We start from the raw sequence: 25,911 nt of genomic DNA on the forward strand, positions 1-25,911 counted from the left end.
ACATTTAAAACAATGTTTTCCCTAGAATGACAAAATGCACCTTTATAAGCATATTTTCAATTGCCTAGCTTTATGAAGAAATGACATAGAATGATGAAAATGGGAATTATTTTTCTTTTCTTAAAATCATGTTGAAGACATTAAGTACAATCTGAGATGCACGAAATATATGTTCTCTGAATTGCAACATATTTGTTTTCTGTAAATCTCTCTTAGTGAATGGGTATTGAAATCTCATTACAGGTGCTCCCCACGGAAAATATATTGTTACGAATAGGATGGCATCTGGAGGTTGACATATCCAGACACTATTGCTCCTAGGATCATTTCTTGGCTTTGGTGCAAATTGTGCAATGCAAAAAAGAGCAATTACGAATATTGAAAACAAAATTTTAAGGTATAAAATTTCCTCACGATAAACTCCTTCCGGGAGCGTGTAGTTTTAGATGAACACTGTAGATGAAAGTAGAACTGTATTTTCATTTCTGTGATAAACTCACCAAGGTAGGGGAGAGCGGGGTAATGCTTGAGCATTTTCAGTGCATATCTTACTAATGCTAATAGAAAACCACTATAAAAGGCAAGGGCGTACCCAGGATAAAACTAGGGGGGTGGAAGTTAGGGTCTAGGGGGAGCAAGCCGAGTTGTGGCATTTTAAGAAAATTATAAGTGCTTTATTCATTTAAGAAATTAATTCCATGAAAAAATAGTTTTACTTTAGTTACATATCTTACACTAATACATATCATTTTTCGCGGGTTTATAGGAACTTGTTGAATACCTACTATCGTTTTTAATTCAGCACTGATGTTACTTAAATGATTTTTGCTTCTGAGGGGGGCACCTGCCATTCACCATTTCTCCCAGGTACATAGCAACATTTAAAAATAAATTCACAAGACCAGTCGTCTGCCCATATCAGATTTACATGTGCTTTCACAACAATGTTATGTATACCATCAAGACCCTGTATCATGTGGTTTACAAGCAGCCATTGAGGTTTAGTTAAACCATCCTCAGATAAGAATAAATACCATTTAAACAATAATTGTGTGTTGAACTTGATAATTTTCATTTTTCTCTTAAAATAGATTTAAATCTTATGAATACAAAATTGAAAAATAGAATAGTTACTAGCTTTGATTAGCGATTGGAATACAAATTTTAAGGATGGAGTGGAATGAGGAGCAAAGCACTAAAAATCATAATGGCATATAGGAAAGGAACATCAGGAAGTCCTTCTGCACTTTGTTAGAAAAAATCATAATAGAATTTGATGTACTATATGGGATACTCATTTCAAACCAAAAGAAATCACTGACACTTTTAGCCATAGCAAATTTATTCAATCTAAATGGAGCATGATATGCAATATTGGATAATGCTTAACAACCGTTTGCTGCACAAATTAAAAAAATTCCTTGTGTAATCATATCATATTCAATGAAATTCTTTTCCACAAAATGGGCCTTGAATTGCATTGTAACAGAATATAGTATGGTACCACGAAAAAAATAATTTAATTACAAAAAAATGCATACATTTATACCTGCATGATAATTGAATTCATTATTGGAACAAATAAATACATAGTTCCTTATAGTATCAAACATTTTTAAAAAGAAAAATAAATGTGAAGAAAAATAATGCAAAATAAATAAGAACAGGCAATACCTTTAGTGAGGATATCTTGCCATTCATCTTCAGAGATAAGCCAACAGATGCAAAAGTGAATTACTCAGAGATTCACAGATTTTGTCTTTGATATGCTTTCATTATTTTAGAATATCATCAATTACAAGCATTAATCATAAATAAATAAACATGTAAAATGTGTACCATCAGACATGATTATAAAATATTTTTTAACAATCCAGATATAATTAGACTACAGCAATATATCTCAAATAAGATAAATAAGATTTAAATAATATATTTCAGATGAATAATGAAATGATTATATTCTACTCATATATAATAGAAAGAGGTTGCAAAATCTAGATTGTTTATCTGGCTGTAACAACTCACATGGTGTACCAAAGGTATAATTATTATCAATCCAGAAAAAATATTACAAAAATCAATTTTTATGAGCACAAAGTAAATGTACCATAAGCACATACCACCAACATATATATATGTTCTTTAGGAAAAAACATACAACATTGGCACCACATTTCTGTTACCCCTAGACTGCAGAGTGAAGATTGATATTGTTTAACACAAAATTACAGAAAGGAATGATTAAGGAATACTAATGCCGAAAATAAAAAAAAATCAGAAAAATGTAAATCCTAAAAAATAATAAATAACACAAATCTAGTATCTAGTGAGAGATTTGACGAATAAACAGTCATTTTAAACAATAGGCCCTACAAACACAATTAATTCCAAAGAATGACAGCATCAGAAAGGCATAACATAAAAATAGCTACATTTCATATGCAGAGAACAGGTAAAATGTTTAACCATTATGTTCACTTTACTCCTTGAAAACCAAGCCTGTAATAGTAAGAATTAAGAGACATTTACTGTTGCTAATAAATAAGTAAATGCCTACTTTTTTCAGTCAACTGAATACTATTTAAAGGATATGTGAGTGCTGAAAATGTATGTGTGCATGAATAAAGGTAATGATCTTCTCTAACACCGTGGAAAATGTTAGAACCGAACACATAGCATTTAAATGAACTAAGGCCACAAACACGTAGGAAAATGAATTTAAGAACCTAATAACTTAATTACGACATTTCTTAAATGCCTTCTAACTGTTTAAATTGAAAAAAATCCCATCTTAACCTTTGTATGTCAAGTATGGCAAGATTGTAAATTTATATTCTACATCACATTTAAATTATACAGCGAATCTTTGAAATTAATAATCATTGACGAATATAGTGTTATGCCTACTACACAATGTTATGCCTACTACACAATGTTATGCCTACATCATTATATTTGCAAACTACAGGGAAATGTCTCTCAAGTGAATGGGTCAAACAAGGTGAGAGCAATGAACCAAATAAACTAATGTTTATCAAAGGGCTCTACAAACATGAGTACATCCGGCAAAATATGATTATAAAATTGGAAAGAGCTGCATATGTTTCAAAAAGATTAATGTGCACAATGCCCTTCAGATAAATTGTAGGATAACATTGGTAAGCCAAAATGGCACATTCCTTCCATTTACTTATATCCTAAATGAAATGCAAAGTGATATATATATCAAAATTACAAATATCCCAGTGGCATGACTAGGAAAAGACTGACTAAATTATGTGTCCACAAGATTAAAACAACATGCATCTCAAAATGAGATCACCTACCGATTGAAAAAATTGCCATGTCGAAAACATGAAATCAACAAAAATGTCTGAGTATAATCATAAGATATTTGTAATGATTACACTAAACACATGAGTAATTAAATTAACCCAATAAAAACTGTGAGGCTTAAAGAAAATAAATGAATGTAAAAAAAATTTTCATCTTCAGGACTGGCTCAATCACAATCTCCAAAGTATATCAGGCCAAATTCATCTCTGAAACAGAAAATATAAATTAATGGAATGAAAAGTAGTTCAATCACAAACAAAATGCAATGTTAATATTAGGTCAATATTCATGGTGAGATAAAATATTACCTCCATTTACAAGAATGCATGGCAGTATTTATAGGCAACAATTATCAAATATCTTCTAACAAAACCATGTTCTAGTAGAATCTTTCATTTTATAAGTGAAAAATATTTGAAGATTTTCACTATTGTTTGGAATTCACGTATGAATCACTGGATTGATATATCATGGATTTGAATATGGGCACTCTTCAATTTCCTTGCATAATTTTATCTTTAACTTTGATATTTATCCATTACATTAGTTTGTTAGTTTTGAAGTCACTTTCTTAAATTAATGATATGTAAGATCTTCATATTATCATTATTCATGTTATCATATAAAAAGAAATCTGCATCTTGGAATACCGAGAAGTAGAATGTTTGACTAACGCAAATTGCATTAAAATATTTTAATATACAAATCCCCACTCTCATTAAATCAAACTACTCATCGAACACATGAGAGGATCAACTAAGGATTTTGCATCGTATGTACCAGAAGTTTCATTTCATCTCTACATTCCAAATCAATGAGTGGACCACTTTTTGGAAATCATGGAAAATTAAATTACGAACAAATGTTTCAACCATTCAAAAGGTTGTTTACATTTACATTCTTTTATTACCGACTAATTGGCTAAAACAGCTTCAAATAATGATTTCAATGTTTTAATGAAGACCATGATGTAAAGAAAAAAGCTTGAGAAATAGACATAAGACCCACCTTTGCACTAGCTAGAAGTGTTCCCATCACATTGTTAGAATAGAGAGAGAGGAGGAGGGGGGCTCTCTGCTGCAGATAAGATCTTCCTTCTGTGGATCCATACAAAGTGATAATTTCAGGGACAGCTGCAGCCAGCCAACATACCTTTGCCTTCAGTGTGATCCCATTCAATGCATTAATGATCCATCCATGTAATCCCTCTCCCCTCTTCTCCCTCTCTTCCAACTCCTCTACAACCCTCGTCCACTCACGCTCTCGTTCCACATCTCCCTTGCTATATGGCCTACACTCATTGCCAAAAACTAATTTCAGGCATAATTGGGAGAGGGCACAAGCGAAAAAAGCACGTACGTCACATCTATCACCAGAACAATCCTTTGCACCCAAATATACAGTCTCGCTCTCAAAATCACAAAATGAATACCAATCACTCCCAGCCTCCTGAGTCCCATCCAAATCCAACACCTTCTCCTTCATCCTTCCAATGTGATCAGATTCCACGTCCACCATCACTTTCACCCGATCATCCCCACTTAAAAACTTAATAATACAAGCAGTACATTCATCTTCATCATATAGTCTCTCATACAATGCACAAATTTCATCAACTCCACTTCCATACACTATCCTAGTCTTTCGCATCATGGCGTCCACACACTCCTGCCTTGCTCTGGCCGGATCGGATGTAGGTTGACATAAATACACCTCCCTTCCCTGTCCAAGCTTTACTGACATCACATCCTCTGCTGTTGATGTCACCGCCTCTTCCAGGCAACGCAACAGTGTGTCACGTCCACACACTTGCGCTTTCAGTTCCTCCAGCGATGAGCTCAGCTGTCGCACAAGAGATTTCATCTCTCGCCTCAATGAGTCCACAGAGGACCTGAGAGATGCAATATCACATTCTGGGCTAGCCACGGGTGTCACATGATCAGCGCTTCTACTCGCAGATGCTTCCAGACGACGCAAAATAACTTGGTCTCTCCTGTGAACCAATGTCACTAACTGCAGCACATTTGAGCGTTCTACATCATCAGGGTACTTCTGCACCATCTCCTCAGCCGAAGACAATGCATTCTGTTGACTGTCATCTGTAATGTCTGTGTTGGCTCCTCTTGCTAATAACTCCTCCACCCAGTCAGTTTTTCCAAGTCCCACACCAACATGCAAGAGTGTTCTTTGCCGCGCGTGCCGTACATCCACATATTCTAACATGTCAAGCTGCTCTTTATGCTGTAGCAATGAGCCAGTTAATAATCCAGCAAGAAGCCTCTCCTCAACAAATTGCTCTGCACCGCTAGCAGAAAAGTTGCTTGCCATTATTTCGAAAGAATGAAATAATTATTTAAGAGTATGTTGGATTCAGAATACAGGGAATTTCCAATGGGAACAAGTCGTGGTGGCGTTGGTCAGCTATGAGTGACACGATCTCAGTGTTGCTACGAAAGGATGAAATAGTGACTGCAAAGAAAAAGAACCAATATGAAATTATTACCTTAAAAGATGTCGATAGCAGAGTGGAAACATTGCAACTAAAGCATAAGCGTGACTAGAGAAAAAATATCTCGCTTACTATGCAACGAAAATTAAAAAGTAAAATGCTCTGTAAAGGCATTTTTGAAATTCAATCACTCACAACCATCGCTTATATGAGGAAATAACAATTCCGCTGGAGACCAAAATAGATATAGCTACGCTAAAAATGTCGGGACAGTTTTCTACCAAGCAGGAGTACCGATCGTTTGTTACGGATCCGATAATAATGTGGGAAGTGAGGTTTGAATCAAAATAGAGATTATATGCTCGAAAATCCATGATGTAACATGATAAGATGGGAAAAAAGGCTGCTGAAAAAAAACAGAAAAAAGAAATAAGACCAATAGATGAAAATCGACAGATGCAGGTGCTACATGGTGGAAGCTCGAAATATTTAAATTAGAGATGATAACACTTTTCCACAGTATTAAATGAACAATTCTTGTACCAGATGATGACTCTGTTAGCCGAAACGGGTCATACGCATTGAATTGTTGTGGAAAAGTGCTGCCCTCTTGTATTAAAATAGAAAAAATGTTCCTGAGTAGCAACTTAATAGCAAATGCCGGCATGGGTGGAAATACATCAAAAAATTATAAATATTTGCTTTGTTACTTTCTGGAGGGCACTTTAAGTTTAATGTTTCTTTCGTCAAATGAAGCGCAGTCTTATTCTCCTTGGAGCCATTCATTGAAAGCATGCTTACACCAGGTTTTCCTCCTCACTTCCTTATCTCCTCTAAGAAATGCAAGTCTTTGCTCTAAATTGTCTTCCCCGTACACTCCATCACTTACATTATGTTACTTTACTTAACCATGGGACTACCGAATCGACTGCGTAACCTTGAAATATGTTGAAAATGGACAATAGCTCCTTTTAAAAGATTTTATCTGTCATGCATAATTGGTGATCCTCTTATCTCCATCCATCCATCATTCCAACGTTACGCTGAAGTGAATACATGGCTAGGACGGAAGCATTTTCAAAAGGGCGAAGAGATTCAGGACAAAGCCAAAATTAATGGAAGTCATTAGCGAAAACATACCATGAAGAAGGCATAGCAAATCGTGTCCGCAGGCACAACCAATTCCTCAATCACCGAGGCGAATTATGTAGAAAGGACACCACAAGTGTGCTCAATGTTTAGCAAAGGAAAAATTTCTAATTAATCACTTCGTCTTCTGTTCATAACACATCGGAAGTTGAAGAAAAACAGCCCTACAACATTATTAAATTTTGTAAGCTGTGATATTCCCACCTTTCACAGAAATTTATCTTACGAAATTGTTATTTTTCAAACATATATCCAGTTATTGAGAAGCAGAACCCTGTCAAAATCCATTTCTTAGCAAAGGATTTCCTAAATATTCCAAGGCAGGGCACCCCGGGTAAGGAGATAAAAGATAAGATCTTGAGTCCCAGCTGATTTGCCCCAATCATCCCACACCACCCCTGCTTGTCTTTTTTAAATACTCCTCCCGTTCACTTGTTATCTCCCCGTGACTCTTCAGTAAAACAGAAGCCTATACATATTTTAGAGGCGGCCTAATATTGTATATATTATACTGGAGCAAAAATTTACTATCTTTAATTCATTAAACGTTGAATACTTTTACTTGAAAATTATAAAAATAAAAACATTCTCTTTCCTATTAAAGAATGAAATTTCCTTAGTTGCACAATGCTCAGACAATGAGAGTAGGGGAGACTGGGGCACAGTGGGACAGTTTTAGCGTTTCATTATTATTTCCCATAGAATTATTGAAAAATGGAAAATTTTGGTGCCATTGCTTAAAGAGTATATTCCTCAACTTATAAAAAAATTTGCAAGTAATGCAACTAACTTAAAATAGTTGAAATACTCAAGTTTCTTCTTAGTTGAAAAGTGTCCCACTCTGCCCCAGGTTGGGGCAGAGTGGGACAGTGCACGGGGCAGAGAGGGACAGGCTTGCATTACTCAATAAAATACTAAGTTTAAATTAATTGAGGGTACAAATGAATTAGTTAACATTAATAGGTGAAACAAACATGCAAGCGAACATTTTAATCCAGAAATTTTTATTCAAGATACATGTGCTGATAAAAAATATTAAGTCATGTAATTATAAACTTTAAATCACTGCATGCAATATTTTTCATCAAAATTTAATTACGCTAATGGCTGAAGTTCTGCTAAATGTCCTTGTTGGTAAATTTAGTCACTTTATTCTAAAACTGTAGCTATATGTTCCATTTCCAATCCTTTTTTTTTGGTCCTTTAATGTGAAAATCTTAAATTTTCTTGACATTTTATCGCACATTTTTCAAAATTTTCTTATGACCAGGCTGTTTTTTCTCCCTTTCCTTTGATGATATTATTTTATTTATTATTGATGATATTTTCCAGTCTCTTTTTAACTGGTGTGTCCGTAGGTATCTCCTATCTTTTCTTTTGTCTAGCATGTTTAGATATTAGCCTGCTAGATTTTGGACGTTATTCCTCCGGGAGTGACAACTAAGCTCTCTAAAACGAAGTTTCAACCCGGGTTGTCCTGGGCTTTCGAGATTTTACTCGGTTTCTAAGTGAAATTCTAAAGGTCCAACAAACTGATCTTTTACAGTTTCTTGGGCAAGGTCTTTGTCATTAAAAATACTTGGGGTAACAGGGCATATCCCGGTTGAACCGAACGTACAAATAATATGTATTATTAGATGTAAATGCTTTTTTATGTGCTGTATTCAACCAAGTTGCAAATAGTTATTCTCTCTCCTGGGTGGTTTATAGGCCATTTGCGGTCATTTCAATATTTTTTTCAAAGGGCCAAACACACAGTTATCTAATTGATTGCAGTAAGGTGACGAAGTAAAAAGTACCACCCATTCATTTTTAATAAATCAATAGCATCGGTAGAAATATACGATTCATGGTTATGTAAAACTAGCAATGCAGAGTTTTCTTTAAAAAATTCTGCGTGATCGATGAAATATTTTAAAACCAGTAAAAATAAATTGATAGCCATCCATTCAGAAGGACATGCGGCACCTACTGATCCTATGGGACACTTAAATAGTATTTTTTGGAGGAATTTCACTCTAGACAACACAAGAAATGGAGGAATTGTATTAACCTGAACCTTTCTAATATAGCACAATGACATCGAGGAGCCTCTTTCAGAGGAGGTAACTTCACCTACTTGTTTTCACCTTTGAGGGCTATCCCTTTTCCCTGGAGTTGAGCGGTAGTGGAACCACTTTCATCTTGATTACACCTCCAGCGGAAAATGCGTGTTGACATAAAGAGCTGATAGATCGGAAAAAATGCACTCACAACCGTGCTATTCGCATCTGGAAGGAAATCCAGGTGGCAGCACTAAATTAGGTGTCATGGCCGAATAGAGATGATCGGATGCTTTAGTACGTTAGTTCGTGTGAAACGATAGACAGCCAGCACTATACCGTTTAGCCAAATATCAAAGGCATTATGATGAAAAACATAGAAGGAGAAGTTCATGAGCAACAAAATGTGCGGCGTTTATAATTGCACCAACCAGTGTAAGACAAAAGCTCTCTCTCTACATAGATTCCGCAACACCCCTAATTTGAGAAGGAAGTGGGAGCACGTCCTGAGAATGAGCAAGAGTTAGCTAGCTTATTTGAGAAAAAAATTAGAATGGGTCATAGAAAAACATATAAAGGCATGACAACGTCAATGAACCATTTAATGCATACTTAAAACTTGTTTGCGTAAGTATGGAGGTGTCAGAGGAGGAGATCCAGACGGAAGGGAGGTTGATCAAACTTGCAATAACTTTCAATGAATTTTCAGCTATCCAATAAGCCAAGAAAGTTAAGGTTGGGGAAAAAATTCGAAACGCGACGACTGAGAATTATATGAATATTCCCAGGTGACTACCCACCAATCGCCGAGTTGGTCGGCTTGAGACATGTAATTTTTCCGAAACTCGCACAAACTTTTTCCCGGCCGATCCCTCCACCGATCGGCGGGACATCTCCCGCCCGGGGGCCCGTCAAAACCGGGTCGGTCCTTAAAACATCTGTCTCTTTCTCATTCAATAGCTAGGCTCTGCTCTTCCGAAAACGATGCGGGGCGAATCCCCGACGTTCCTAAGGCCTGCGTCCTTCGTTCAGTTAAAGGATTTCTCGAGTCGCTTTGCCCAAATGGCCAAATTCGATCTCGCCGACCGGGGCCGAGGCACGGAGACCCTCGCTAGACCCGACTCGACACTTCCCCATCGATCTTCGCTAGCCGGTGACAGTCGAGTGACTCCACATAGCAGTAAAAACGCCAATGCAAGGGGAATTCCTCTCACGACCACACCGACGTCGAATTCCCTTAAGAATAATAGATTATTGAGGACGGATGGCTTATGTTAGTAACCTATAGTAGCCTATCATATTGTTTGATGATTTTAAAATTCCCTGTAAACACAAATAGCTGCAGCAGCGCTGCACAGGGGTTTCACAGCTGCAAGTTCGTTTCCGTTTCAATGAAGCGCGGTAACAGCGCTTGTGCAGCGCTCTTTCGCAGCACGCTGGCGAAACATGCAATTGCAGCGCATTAACAGCGCTTGCGCAAAGCATGCCTGCAGCACGCTGCTGGAACGCTGCAAATGCGAGTTTGTGCAACAATCCTCCGCTACGCGATACGCGATTGTTTACCAGGGTGCTTGGGAAGTTTTCTGAGGCTATGGCGGCCAACGTTGTGGAACTGTTGATCGTCCTTGAGGATTCTTATTAGGTAAGAATTTATCATCTTCTTTTAAAATGTATAATTTTAGTTACTTTAAATTCAATTCTCCTTGAAATTAGGTAGAATTGGCATTCTTTCATGGTGAATATAAACACATTTTAAGAGTGAGTGTTTTTGTTTACATACGTGGTCGTAGTTATGTTTGGAACCATTGGAAATTAGCATTAAAATAATGATCATATAGGTTTCCATTAATAGTGAAATAGGAAGTTTGTAACGCATGTCACAGGAAAAGTTCACAGCTTAAAAGTTTTTAGTTAGCCAACCTTTTTAGTAAAATACTAAAAAGATTGTCTAACGAGACGGGCTGACGCGGGAGTGAAAAAATCATTAAAGCGACAGAGAGAATGCCCTGCTGAAATGGAAGATGTCAGTACTGATTTATCCAGTAATTATCTCGTGTTACTAATTAAAAAATATAAGTTGCTTAAAGCTTAAGTACGCCTTCAGGAATGCATTGATGAATTTTATAATGAAAAAACTGGTAGAGGAGTAACGGGATACCTCAAAAGCATTTTGGTCTGGTGTTAGGGAAGTACGAGCAATGTAAAATATATTCCGTTTGATCGCTAAAATACGATGATAGACAAGTATTAGCAAACATAAGTATTAGCAAACTGCAGTTTCGTGAAAGCCAATATATTGAATTCCTACTTCAAGAGTGTGTTCACTGAACCTTATGAGAACAAATTAGAAAATATTGACAATGTTTTTGCAAGTTCAAGCTTTAGGGTAGATTGCCTTCATGAGTTTTTGGCAAGTTTAGCCTTTATATAAATGAGAGAGTGTAATTTTCTGGCGTGTGTAACATTGTTGTGACCGTGTGGTGTGCATGTGGGAATCCTCTTGCGTGCTTATGATTCATCATGATAAATATTATAATTATTACAAAGCTATTCTTGGTATAGTTTTTACTCTTGTCATTTATTCCTTCCCTCCTTTTACTATTGATCTCCCATTGATTGCGTCTTTTGTATCAGTAGATGCTTTATGTGTGTTCTTTGGTATTTCCTCAGATGCTGATAAGAAGCCTACGCTGGTTCATGTTGGTTTTGGTAAAATAAATTAAAAAATAGGAGAGTGGTACCAGAAATTGCACCAGGACAAGGAGATCCGTTTTTGACAGCGATTGTGTATACTGTTGCATTATTATGAATATATGCTTTTATTTTTCATTGAATTGCTCTTGCCTCATCTGATGTGTCTAGCATAATTACTTTAAACGACCACTGTTTATTCTCTAATTTTCAGTTTTGTATTTTGAAGAAAGAGCATAAAAACTTCCACTGCTATTATATGCCATGCAATTGTGCCCTTGGGTATTGTCATTTTGTTCTGTAACTAGGAATTGTGGTGCATTCTCATTCTATATTGAGTAATATGTTTGTTGCCTTTGCTTTTGATGATTTTTCGTTGCATTGCTTCTGCTGACATATCATGCATTAATTACTTAACATGAATTTTGTTTATTCTCTAATTTTCAAATTTATATTCTGAGGAGAGGGCAAAGAAACTTCCACTGCCATTAATTGCTTTTTAAATCTGGCCTTGCATACTGTCTCTTTGTTCTGTAACTTTTTGGGATGCAAATTAAAAGATGCCCTGAAAATAAATTTTTTTAAGCATATTTTGAATTTTTGCGATTTTATTCTTCTACCATAAACTCATACTGCTGTAAGGATAATACTATATAGCGAATGGTGAGTAAGTATCTGTGTTTAAGGTATGCTTAGTTATTCTGAGGATTGTTGTACGCTTTGTATGGAGTGGTTACCAGTTCTTAATTTTGCATTCTTTTTTTGATTCGAGATTTGAGAACTAATGCTGTTTTGGTTGAGTGAAGTACTGATGGTAAGCCTATAGTGAAAGTCTATGGAAATTTTACTTTCTAGGTTATGACCGTAATAGAATTCTACCCTGTGTGCCAAACTTCTTGTCAAGGTAATTTCGTTTTGGTTTACTACCCTGTGGCCATAGTTATGCAGGTTATTCCGGACCTTTTCATTGATGGTATGCTTTCAGTGCAAATCCCCAAAAGCAATTCCATCATTCATGTGCAGGTCTAAATTATCATCGCTGCAATGCTCGTAGATATGTCTACTTGTCCGGGCACTAGTCAGCCTGGCAGGTGAATGAAGAAATAGCTATTGGGCGTAAGTTATGAAGGAGTACTGAAATAAATTATTAGGTATTGATTGAACTGCGTAATTCAATCATGACCTAATAATTTATTTCAGTACTCTTTCATAGCGTATGCCCAATAGCTATTTCTTCATTCACCTGCCAGGCTGACTAGTGCCCGGACAAGTAGACATATCTACGAGCATAGCAGCGATGATAATTCAGACCTGCACATGAATGATGGAATTGTTTTGGGGATAGGCCACCGGGTAGTAATTGGCAAGGATAAGCTTGACTAGTACGCAATTAAAGCGAAATTCGGGCACCGATGGTGTAGCGTTGTTAATGCATTTCTACAGCGCTGCAAGACGGTTGTTGCAGCGCTTGTGATGCTCCTCCGTTACGCTGCCGCAGCTGTTCTGCAGCGCTACAGTGGCGCCCTAGCAGCGCGTGTGGCATTCAAACAACGGAAATTTGAAGGTTGCTGTCGCGCGTCAGCAGCGCGTGGGCACCGTCTGCAGCGCTACGGTGTAGCGCTGCTGCAGCGCCTCAGCAGCTATTTATGTTTACAGGGTTATATCTATTGTAATAGATAGTTGATAAAATCGTCAAACATTATACACGAAAACGGAAAAAGAAGCGCCAATTTTCTTATGAAAAGTATGTATCTCGTGTGACATGCCATTAATAGCGCTTGTTTGTATGAAAAAGACCATTATAAGAACCATATACTCCATCAGTGCTTCAACCACGACAGATTACAGTATTCCACTTCGTAGCCCTCAACGACCTCTTTAAGTCTCCATTGAACTCCAAAACGTCAGATGTGGAGAAAATTACTTCGTCCATTATTAAAAACTGAGATATACATCAGTATTTGATTCACAAAATTGCTGAAAACACACGCGTTTCGCTCACCGCTAGGCTGTGGCATTAGTAAATAATCCGGCCGATCATCTCTGTCTCGTTTCTGAAATTGGCCACCAGATGTCAGCTACTTTGATTCCTGTTGCCAATAGAAGCCCACGTCTCTGGCCAGTGAGGTTGCTTCTGGTTTTCGAAGGCTAATCGAAGGATTCCACTTCAAAAAACGTAAAATAAACCAACATCAGCGATGTCTTTCTGATCACAGAATGGCGGGTATTTATTTCTATTTCTCTGAGCTAACTCATATGCTAATTTTTTCGTGTGCAGAGGAGACAGTCTGTGGTGCAGTCGTGCTGCAGTTTTAAGTCACAGTTTACTATGGTGGTAATTTATTTTATAAGCTATGAATCTCAAAAATTAAATTTATAAATGATTTGAATTAAATAGATAATACGTAATAAACAATCTTGCCTCAAAATTCTCTTTAAAAATAAAGTTTTATTGCCTGTTATTCTTCCTTTCACGCAAATCACTGAATGTTCCCTGAGCTGGCTTGTAGAAAGGAGAAATGTGGCAGCAACTAATGTTCATGAGACTCTCTCTTCTCACTACCTCAAGCTCGCTTCTGGCCAAGACTGGACTGTTCCGTACAAAGAGCACATCTATATAACAGATTTGGGATTCAGGAAATGTAGACAAATTGTCGCATACGATCGGGGTTCACACTAATTATTTACTTCGGCATTACTTTTCTTATGTTCATTGTTGTTGCCATTCTTTAGTTTTGTCCTCACAGTTAAACTGAAATGAGCTGCTTCAAATCCTAAAGCATCAATATGGAGCCAAAACATTATAAAGTAAGCATGATATGAAATTTGAGTGCGTTTAGGTAACAGATATTGATAGTACGAAGCTCCTGGGCTATAATTCGGCGTCCAACTGTGCCCCAATTTGAGTTTTCCCACTGTGCCCCAATCCAAGTTGTCCCACTGTGCCCCAATTTCAGCTGTCCCACTGTGCCCCGCATGTCCTATGAAGTCTTGTATTTTTCAGCAAAAATTTTAAACATGTTACTTTCGTAAAATATGTCTAGAAAAATATTACAAAGTCTGTAAATAATGTATTCACCACGTCATTCCTTATGAAACTTGCTATAATTAAGAGAATTGGATAAATATTCATAACATGAAAGTTACGAAAATTATAGCAAAAAACATATTTTGTAACATTTACGCGAAGCTACATAAGATTAAGAAATAGATTTTTGTGCATTATTCCTCATGATATGACTTCCTTAATTTTAATGCATTTGCCCTTTGACCGAGTAAATTGTTTAAATAAATCAATTGTCCCACTGTGCCCCAGTCTCCCCTACATATCCAGATTTTGGGGAGGAGTACAGGTGCACGTTTCCCCCTGATTATTAAAAAAAGACAAGATTTATAATATGGTTTTCTTTGAGTTTTTGTTGGTTTGATTATCAATTGTAAAATATCATTAATAATTAAGAGAATATTTTGGTACAATAATTGTCATATGTTGATCATAATTCTAATTATAAGAAGACAATGGCATTCACAGGTAGGATATTAATTTAACTGTGATTTAAATGAATATATAGCAAGCACTATCACTCCATAGACATTCTCCTGTCTCCTACAAAATAGACTCAAATGCCTCTGGAAGCATCCTTTACGCACAGAAGGCCACAAAAAATTATTTAAAGGGACACGCAGCAGTAGAAACGATTGTAAGAACATATTTAGACATATGAACTCATGCCACAAATTAAAATTTAAAGGAAAAGAGAAAGAAAGTAAATAGATGTATTAAAGTTTTATAATAGTCGCTAGTCATAATAAATGAAATATAACAAGTTATTAAACCGTAGAACACCCACTTTTCTCTTTAGTAAGGTAATGAGTTTATAGAGGAAGAGGTATGGGGGTAGGTGTGAGAAATGTAGTCCTAAGTTTCTTGTTTTACTTTATGGAACCACGATCTTCCAAATAAAGTTTATTTTAATTATATTCGACCACAACCATTGATATTCAATGGCCTTGATCGCCTCTAGTCACAATTGAAACAATCTCCTCCGTCTCCTAATCCAGCTAGCCTGACCTTGTTCATTCCGCCATTTTGACTTCGCACTTGACCGCTTCGGAAAGAAATTCTCGTAGCGAACGTTTTGCCTGTCGTCCGGTGCTCCAGAGCACTTTCCTCGAGAGCGAATGTAGCTTTCTTTGGACCTAACCCCATGGTAATGGAGATTTCTAAATAGTCTTATCCACTTTCAGAATTATACTCCTATCACCTCACCTTGAAGAGTAGCTCACTGAAGATTGTATCTTTAACTTTCAAACTCAGCGTATTATTTCCTGGGTTTTTTGGATTGTGCTAATTGCATCCCAGCTAGCACAAACCATCGAGATAAGATGAAAGGAAGAAATATTGAAGGCGATTATCAAGTACGGTTATTATGGGTTTCTTACGGCCAGGCCGACAAAAATCCAGAGTAATGACGAAATGGATGCCAAACTTTCAGTCCTTCCGTAGATTATTCTATCAATTCAGAATATTCATTAATGGATTTATGAATAAAAATAATTTTTCCATTCTTGGCACTTCTATAATATGAGTAGAAATAACACTAAATGTCAATAATTTGAAAATCATTCACTTTAATGAACTGATGGCGAAACAACGGTCGGAAGAAAAAACACAATTTCACACGAATAGCGACGTAGAATAATATAAAAATGCCGTAAGGAACTTTTAATATACATATTGTATTCATCGCGTTATCAGGCCATAAATTAAAACTCATAAATATTACCTATATGTTGCCGATCTTGAATAATTTCAGTTGTTCACGCACACACCAGCAAAGATTTTCTACGTTATTGAATTTTAAACTATTAACTACGGCTATTATTTCAGTTGGTACTGTTTTGTTTTCGATGTTAGGAAAATTAAGTTGTGTCTACATCTCAAAAAATACAGTAAAATGGAGACTAAAGCCTTTTCATGACGTGGTTTTCTTTATTCTAATTTCCTTGCCCCTTTTCTCTGGCAATATTTGCATAATATTTAAATAATTTTTATGCATCAAGAATCAGTGAGACCGTAACTTGAACATTTTCCCCACTTTTATAGCAACATATGGTCTTTCTGAAACATGTATTTAATCACTTGTTGTTTGAAAAATGAAATTTTAGGTATTCTCGGTAGTGAGATGAGAGTGTATTATAGATTTTACACCATTTAAAAAAAAGTAAAAAATAATCAGTTCATAAGAACTGGCTAATGCCAGCCTCTGATTGAGGTAGTTAAATAGCTATAAGGTACATATTATGTTGCGATAGGACTACGTCTCGTGGAATTAGCTGATTTCATTTGAAGTAGATTTTCGTAATAGTGTTTTCCAGCTATGAAATAAGTACGAGAGAAATATTTACTCTGCATTTTTACCATACATTACGTTCAAACTCTGTTGGTCGAATGTATTAGATAAAATCTTGCCCTTAAATGGCATGCTTATTTATAGTAAGGCAATCTTACAGCCATGAATAATTCAAAGAAAAGCGTAGATTAAATGCGTTTACAATTACTTACTCAATAGGTTAGGCAAACTGCTCGGAATAAAAATTAGCTCCTTCCTCGGATCTCTTATTCCCAATGCAGAGAAGGCAATCCTGAAACGTAAAATAAATACTTCTGTTACTGACTAGGGAAAAATATTTTACTCGTACGAGGCAAGCCTTTATTTAATGCCTTTTTGAACTAAGAGAAATTGCAATCCAATATGATGGGCAAATACTTCTCAGATAACAAGAGTTGAAGAAAATATGGCGGATCAATTCGTAAGATGTAACTCGCGCGAGTTCTGTTCATCTGATGACTTAGGAAGTGGCCTTTACGCCCACAGAGAACGGGCATATCTAATCTATAGTGCCTTATAAAAAATTGAAGAGTAGGGATTTCCAATTTACGATATTGCTAGTCACCACTTGGGCGAAAATAATGGCAATTTTCTCGACAGAATATAATAAGTAAGAAGGATCTTCTTAACGTTTTTTATTTCGGGTTGGTTGCGATTTTTTGCGAAATTACTGAGATATGGGATCACGAGATGAAGATAAAGGTAATGGATTCTAAGTTGTACACAGGCTAGCCTCTACCCCTCGGGTAATCCAGATAAGAAAGCTGACAAGCGTTGTGCTCACAATCAAATAGTGACGCGAACTATTTGCTCAAGAAATGCAAATGCTTCTTTATCAGAGCAACGATTTTATCCAAACATAAGCAATATTTATTAAATAACCGAATTTAATGGTGATGACCTATTAAAAATACCGACCAAAAACATTGTTGATAAGTACCTATGTGTTGACATAGTTATTACTAACATAATGATAAGATAATCCGTGCCGTGGTTGAGAGAAGTGGGTTGTTTTGGCCGTTTTCGGATATTGGCGAGACGAACGAAGGACAATTGATTTTTCTATATAAAGCTTGATAAATGAAGGTGATTTGAAGATTATTATATCCTCTAGTAAATACTAAATAAGTTAATTTTTAACAATCCCATATCCTTATTACTCAAAAAAATGAAAAATGCGATGATTATTGAAATAAAAAATAGAAATTTTGAAAGTATTCACGATTGAAAAACGCAACGGTCTCTCAGACCGCATGCCAAATTTACATGAATTAAATTTCGAAGGCCTGTATGGGTCAAAAATGCATTTGAAACAAAAGCCAAAAATAATCAGCTCATAAGAATTGACTGATGGCCTGTGATTAAGATGAGTGCCCACAAGCTACTTTTCCGCACTAACGTTGCAATAAGACTATTTCTCTATGAATATAAAAATGAATATTTCGTTTAAATAGAGTTTCGGGATATCGCATTAAGTCTGTAAACTTAAGAAGTAGTATGTAATACACGGTGGCAAAAAACTTTCTATGGATATATTATACAAGAAATATTTGCTAACCATTCTTATCATAAATTACGTTCAAACTCTGTTGGTCGATTGTATTACATTTAATCTTTTACTTGAAAGGCATTCTTATACAAAAATGGCAATCACGCTATTATCCATTATTCCAAGAAAACTTATATGGAATGCGTTTGCAAATTCTAACCCAATAGGTTAGGCAAATGTAGTTGAAATTTGTATTCGATCCTTCCTCGGCTATCCTATTTCCAATGTGAAGAAGGCAATCCTGAAACGTAAAATAAATAACTTATGTCACTCACATGGAAAAATTGTAATACTCGTATGTAGTAAATCTTTCTTTAACGCCTTTTCAAACTTACATAAATGTCAATACAAATTGATGGAAATATACATCTCAGATAAAAAAGGTGAAGAAAAAATGACGGAACGTTTCCCTATACCTACACAACTCGATCGAGATCTTCTCTTACTATGGCTCGCCATGGCGTAGGGTGAGGCCTCTACACCCACAGGAGAATGGACTTATCTAATCTTTTGTGAGGTATAAAACATGGAAGTTTAGAGAAAACCAATTTTTGACTCTGTTACTGATCTTCTGGGTAAAAATTATAACGATCCTCTCAACTGAACATAATGGAGAAAAACGGCAGATATCTTTTTTTACTATTTATCTTTGCATTGTTTTGTATTTTTTGCGAGGTAATTGAGATATAATATCACAAGATGAAGGGAAATGGATTCTAAGCTAAACACACTGGATAACATTGACCCCCACGGTCAATCCAATTACGAATGCTGATAGGCGTTGTGCTCACAATCAAACAGTGAAGCAAACTATTGCCAAAGAACTGCAAACGCATCTTCATCAGATCAACGACTCAAATCAAAACGTAAGCAAGTATCATTAAATAACTGCAATAATAGTGATAACCCATAAACGGTACTATAAAAAAAATAGTTGGTAGGTACTTAATTGTTGATTTAGTTATTTATGACATAAAAAGAAGTTAATCCGTAAAGTGGTTGAGAGAAGAAGGTCACTTTAGCCGTTTTTGGATGTTCGCGAGACGAACGAATAGCAATTGATTTTTGTTTACATAGCTTGATAAATCAAGGTGATGTGAAGTCTACCGGGTCCTCTAGTAAGTAATAATAAAAGTTTATTTTTCAGTTTTCATGTCCTTATTACTCGAAAATATGAAGATAGTAATGATTTTTTACATTTAAAATAGTAATTTTGAAAGTATTCACAATTAAAAAAAACGCAGCAAATCCTCAGACCGCATGCCATAATTGAGAAAGCCTGTTTAAATCGAAGCAAAATCTGAAAAATAAGTCAAAAATAATCAGGTCTTGAGAACTGACTAAAGATGGCCTCTGAGAAAGATGGTTTTCAGCTCCCACAAGCTATATTTTACGCACTTTTGTTGCGCTAAGATTATTTCTCCTTAAATATAAAAATGAATATTTCGTTTAAAAAGAATTTTGGAATATCGCATTAAGTCTATAAACCTTCAAACAAGTATGTAGTACATGGTGGCGAAAAGCTTTCTATTGATATAACACAAGGAACATTTGCTAACCATTCCTATAATAACTTGCGTTCAAACGATGTTGGTCGATTGTTTAATATTTAATCTTGTACTTTAAAGGCATTCTTATATAAAAAAGGCAATCACGCTATTATGCATAATTCGAAAAACAGCGTAGCTTAAATTCGTTTGCAATTACTTACCCAATAGAAAAGGCAACCCGTTAGATATCGATATTTAATCCTTCCTCGGCTCTCCTATTTCCAATGTAGGAAAGGCAATCCTGAAACGTAAAATAAATTACTGCTTTTACTTACACGAGAAAATTATTTCACTCTCATGAAGCAAACCTCTTCTTTCAATGCTTTCATTTAAACTTACAGAAATCTTAATCCAAAACGACGGAAAAATACTTCCAAGATAACAGGATTTGAACCACAAGATGGGGGATCAGTTCCCCAGACGCCACACGAACGAGATATGATCGTCCTTTGGCTCAGGAAGAGGCCTTTATACCCACAGACAGCGGGCTTATCTAATCTTTAGTGCCTTATAAAAATGGAGGTAAAGGGATTGCCAATGAACGATGGTGGCAGTCAGCTCTTGGGCAAAAATAATAGCGATTCTCATGACTGAACATAATGGATAAGAAGGATAGATATCACATTTAACGTTTTTCTTCGGATTGGTTGTGATGTTTTGCGAGATTTTTAATTATACATGGGATCACGAGATGGAGATGAAGGAATCAGAGCTTCCCAATTACTCCATAGAAGTCGCGGCTTGGCAACTGAAAAATTGAAATCCGTCTTTGAAAGTTGGTGACGTAATTTCGCTAGCTCGCTGCGCCGTCGCAGAAAAATGCATTCGTGTTGTAACTTTGTCTGCGTTTAAAGTGATGGCACTTCCCAATGCAATATTACGACCTTTTAGTTTTATTTTCTTACTCGATATGTTTATGTTTAGAAAAGATACGAAATATCTAAAATTAAACCTTCAAATAATCGTGATTAATAAAATTAGCCACTTCTGCATAATTGTATACCTAAGCTTCCTAAAAATAAACGCCAATTCGAAATCGCCGGCTTACCGCCGCCTTCACGCAGAGAAATTTTTCTGAATTCACACGGTCAAATTTTTCTGAAACAACGCACCGAGCTGGCGAGATAGCATCATCATTTCTCTAAGACAGTCTCTGATATTGACGACGATGTCTAAAATTCGCCCCTGTGGTATACCGCGCACAGTACAAAATGAAACTTTTCCACCCCTTCAGCGGAAGTGATTGCTAAACAGAGAGCATTGAAATGGGGACAAAAATATGCAAGCAAATGTAAAGGGAACAGTTTTGCCTTTTATTGTAAGTGTGAGAAAGAACGCAGGTGAATTTTGAAATTCTTATCTTGTTCAATATGTTCAAATGTTTTTCGCATTTATTATTGAGCAATTTTTTTTCTTTTTTCGTTAAAATGCAACTTTATATTTAGTTTAAGCGAATATTTTTCTTCGAAATTCATTGCCATTTGCAGATAGAATTGTTTCTTTCAAAGAAAATATTAAATTGTGTCTGAATAATCAGAGATAAGTCGAACAATAAATACTTAAAATCCATTCTAAAAATAATATAGCCATGACATCTGTGATAGGTGAAAATAACAAAAGGGAAAATGACTCCTGTTCCAATAAAAACTACTTTTCTGGATATTTCAAAACTTGATACTTCACGAATGCGTACGTGACCGAAGACACGATCGTTAAGAAATTAAAAAATTTTTTTTCGTTATCACCAAATGACTCAATGTTACTCAACTCAACTGTGATCCATTTTAATTTCTTTTCACGTGCTTTGGGAGGTAGAGGTAAGTGGGCACGCACACAGAATTCTGTCTAGAGAAGGCGAATGTGAATTTCCAAAAAAGATCGAAAGAGGTTGGAGTGGGAGATAAGAGGTGGACAGCAGGAGAATACAAATAAGATAAGCGATAAACACGATGGAGATAAGCAGAGCAGCGACGCATTTCTGAAAGATTGAATCTTGTGAAAGGGGGTCTCCAAGGCAGTGGCATGGCGAGAGGAGAGGTCCGGGGGGTCCGGACCCCCCCTCCCTAAAAATGAGAACTTCATAACACGCCTCAATAAAAGAAAACGATACATTGAAAAGTCATTAATTTAAAAAAGATTTATTTAAAAATATGAAGTGTTTTTCAATAATAAAAAATATTAAAATTAGTTTAAAACCTTCTCTTAGTACCCAATCACAAAAAATAATTTCTCCCGGTTTTAGATGCCCCCGAACGAAATTCCCGACATAACTCCGACAAAATGTCATTTGATTGTCATCATTGATAGGGGTAACAAATGTCCAAATATGTGGCTAATTCCACATATTTGCTATAAATGACTTGCAATCAGCTGCAATCGCATGTCTAAGTAGATATTTTTCGGCGATTTTCTTTCTAATGGAACTTCTGTACAACGTTAAGACTCATTTGATTCTTTGAATTAAAGGATTTTTTACACATTCGTAATGTAGGGTGGCTCCTAGCGATTGGTCAATACCTAGCGTCTCAATATCTAGAGGTAGCTTTTGGAGTCCTTCAGGTTCAGGCATAAAGAAAAGCTATTAATTAATCTTAAAGTAAGCTTAACGCCGGATTAACTACATATCAATGTTCATTGGAAAAAATGCTATATATTAAAGGCATTATTACCGCTCGCGATTGCCGAGTTAGAAATGCACCGAAAAATATCAAGCCCGTATGGTCGTAATTATATACTCCTCCAAACGATAATCCGTATTTTTTTCTCCAAGCAGTGACTGAGGGAAGAATTCTTGTTCTGAGTTATAATGAAAAGAGAATAAAAGGGACCTATCCATTATCAAATCTTGATTACATTTGAGACGCTAATGGGACGTATCTCTAAAGCAAACAAAAAACATTACTTAAAGTTTTGATAACATTTTTGGACCGTAAGGAGTCATTGAAAATGATATTCTGGCCCATCTTCAAAATTCTCATCTCCCTGCAAGTATTTCAACTCTCGTGGCTAAACTCAGCGTCCAAAGATAAATGGAGAAGCATTGAGGTCGAGAATCTCTCCATTTGGGATATATTATCTCCGCCTCACATTGACTCTGCCTTCACCTGTTTTTGTCACTTCGGAGGAAAGGACTCCCAACATTTATCTATCGCTAAGACCGCTTTAGAGAAACGATGGAAAAAATATCCTTCGCAAGTTGAAGCACTGAGCTATGTGTGTTCACTTTTAGTCAATATGGGAAATAGATTTACAAATTGCATACAATTTAATGAACATTATCTCCCAGAACGCCAGTGATAACTGTTGTACTTTTAATTAAAGAAATCAAACCCATTTCAGAATTCAGAGGGGGATTTTAGCATTAATATTCAATGATTTTCATGAAATTTGTCTTTCAGTATTTCATTGGATGCGGCGATACACGCTTGGTAGGAGCTCACTTTGACTGTACAAATATTTAAATGCCAGTTATCAATTTACTCATATTTTATAGCATTGTGCTGAGAATGAAAGTGCATAGGAAGAGTTGTCCCAACAAAATTAATTCAGGTCTTTTTAGGCACAAATTTGTCTTTAGTGTTTTTTACATTATAATATTATAAATTAAATTCACTTCTGCCTATTGTCATAATATGTGACCCCACCTAGTCGCGTGCCTACAGATATGTTCTGTCAATGTACTTAAAATGTGAGGTAAATTTGTCGAACGGAAGGGGACAAATGCTTCAAATGTCAACGAAGAATATTTATTTGGAAAAGGCTATTCGTGCTTCCAGCCGGGTGGTCTCCCTCCATTATTCAAAGAGTACCATTCATTATAAAGAAAAGCAGTAAACAATCAGTTCATAAGAACTGACTAATGCCTCTGATCGAGGTAGTTACAAAGCTATTTTGTACATATTATTTTGCGATAGGACTACGTGATGTGTTTTAAATGTGTTTGCATGTACTTACCCAATAGGTTAGGCAATCTGGTTGAAACCGATATTCGCTCCTTCCTCGGCTCTCCTATTCCCAATGCAGAGAAAGCAATCCTGAAACGTAAAATTAATTACTTCTGTCACTGAAATGGGAAAATTATTGTACTCCTATGAAGCAAACCTCTTCATTCAATACCTTTTCTAAATTTATAGAAATCTCAATCCCAAATGATGGACAAATACTTAAAGATAACAGGAGTTGAAGAAAAAATGGCGTATCTATGTGTCACATGCTACCCGCTCGAGATCTACTCATCCTAAGGGTTTGGAAGAGGCATTTACACCCACAGAGAATGAGCTTATCTAATCTATAGTGCCTCATTAAAAATTGAAGTGTAGGGATTGCCAATTCACGACACTGCCGAGCATCGCTTGGACGAAAGTAATTACGATCCCCTCGACTGAACTTAATGGATAAGATGGACATTTATCACCTTTTACTACTTATATTTTGATAGATTGCATTTTTTTGCGAGATTATTGAGAGATGGGATCACGAGATGAAGAAGAATGTAATGGATTCTAAGCTGAACAAACACTGGCTAGATTCTATCCCCACGGTCAATCCAGATACGAAAGCTCATAGGCGTTGTGCTCACAATCAAACAGTGAAGCGAACAAATGCCCAAGAACTGCAAACGCATCTTCATTAGGTCAACGATGTAAATAAAAACCAAAGAAATTTTTATTAAATAACTGCATTTAGTAGTGAAAAAACATAAACGGTGGTAAAAAAATTTAAAATAGGTACTTATTTGTCGATATTGCCTGTATAAATCGAAACTCCATCTGACACAAAAGTAAAAAATAATTGACTAATGAAGGTCCCTGAGTAAGATGGTCCAGACCGCCCACAAGCTATTTTTACAAATTAACGTTCCAATTACTTTTTGCCCCATGGATAAAAAATGAAGATTTCGTTTAAATAGATTTCAAAATATCGCATTAATTCTAAGAGCCTTCGAAAAAGTACGTAATAGACGGTGGCGAAAAAATTTCTATGCATAAAACACGTGAAACATTTGGTCAACATTCTTATCAAAAATTACCTTCAATCTCTGTTGATCGATTGAATTAGATTTAATCTTGTACTTTAAAGGCATTATAATACATAAAAAAGGCTATCACGCTTTTATGCATAATTTGAAAAAATGTTTAGATTAAATGCGTTTGCATTTACTTACCCAATATAAATGGTAACCCGTTAGTTATCGGTATTCGCTCCTTCCTCGGCTCTCCTACTCCCAATGCAGAGAAGGCAATCCTGAAACGTAAAATAAATTACTTGTGTTACTGACTTGAGAAAACTACTTCACTCTCATGAAGCAAACCTCTTCTTTCAATGCCATTTTTAAACTTACAGAAATCTTAATCCAAAACGATGGACAAATGCTTCTAAGATAACAGGATTTGAACAACAAGATGGCTGAACAGTTCCCAGATGCAACACGAACGAGATATGCTCGTCCTTTGGCTCAGGAAGAGGCCTTTATACCCACAGACAGCGGGCTTATCTAATCTTTAGTGCCTTATAAAAAATGGAGGCGAAGAGATTGCCAATGAACGATGGTGGCATGATTATGGCTCGGGCGAACATAATTTAGACTGAACTTAGTGGATAAGAAGGATAGATATCACTTTTAACATTTTTTCTCCGGATTGGTTGTGATCTTTTGCAAGATTTTTGATATATGGGATCACGAGATGAAGATAAAGGAATCGAAGCTTCCCAATCACTCCATAGAAGGTGCGGCTTGGCAACTGAAAAA

The 25,911-nt window shown here is 36.0% G+C and overlaps 1 protein-coding gene across 5 annotated transcripts; it reads right to left on the reverse strand.

The window, feature by feature from the left end:
• Positions 1–1,318: 1,318 nt before the first annotated feature.
• LOC124170274 lies at positions 1,319–25,676 on the reverse strand. Of its 5 annotated transcripts, XM_046548986.1 has the most exons (8): positions 25,504–25,676; positions 25,327–25,406; positions 24,117–24,196; positions 20,324–20,403; positions 18,622–18,853; positions 17,237–17,316; positions 4,348–5,808; positions 1,319–3,545 (listed from the first exon to the last, which is right to left on the reverse strand). In XM_046548986.1, the coding sequence occupies exons 7-8, from the start codon at positions 5,665–5,667 to the stop codon at positions 3,540–3,542; spliced, it is 1,326 nt and encodes a 441-aa protein (XP_046404942.1). In that variant the 5' UTR covers positions 5,668–5,808; positions 17,237–17,316; positions 18,622–18,853; positions 20,324–20,403; positions 24,117–24,196; positions 25,327–25,406; positions 25,504–25,676; the 3' UTR covers positions 1,319–3,539. The 5 variants fall into 5 exon arrangements, with proteins under 5 accessions (XP_046404942.1, XP_046404938.1, XP_046404937.1 ...); XM_046548982.1 differs by lacking the exon at positions 1,319–3,545 and having other exon boundaries at positions 3,552–5,808; positions 18,773–18,853; XM_046548981.1 differs by lacking the exon at positions 1,319–3,545 and having other exon boundaries at positions 3,552–5,808.
• Between the last annotated feature and the right edge of the window lie 235 nt (positions 25,677–25,911).

Source organism: Ischnura elegans, chromosome 13, assembly GCF_921293095.1.
Source record: "Ischnura elegans chromosome 13, ioIscEleg1.1, whole genome shotgun sequence".
Lineage (NCBI taxonomy): Eukaryota > Metazoa > Arthropoda > Insecta > Odonata > Coenagrionidae > Ischnura > Ischnura elegans.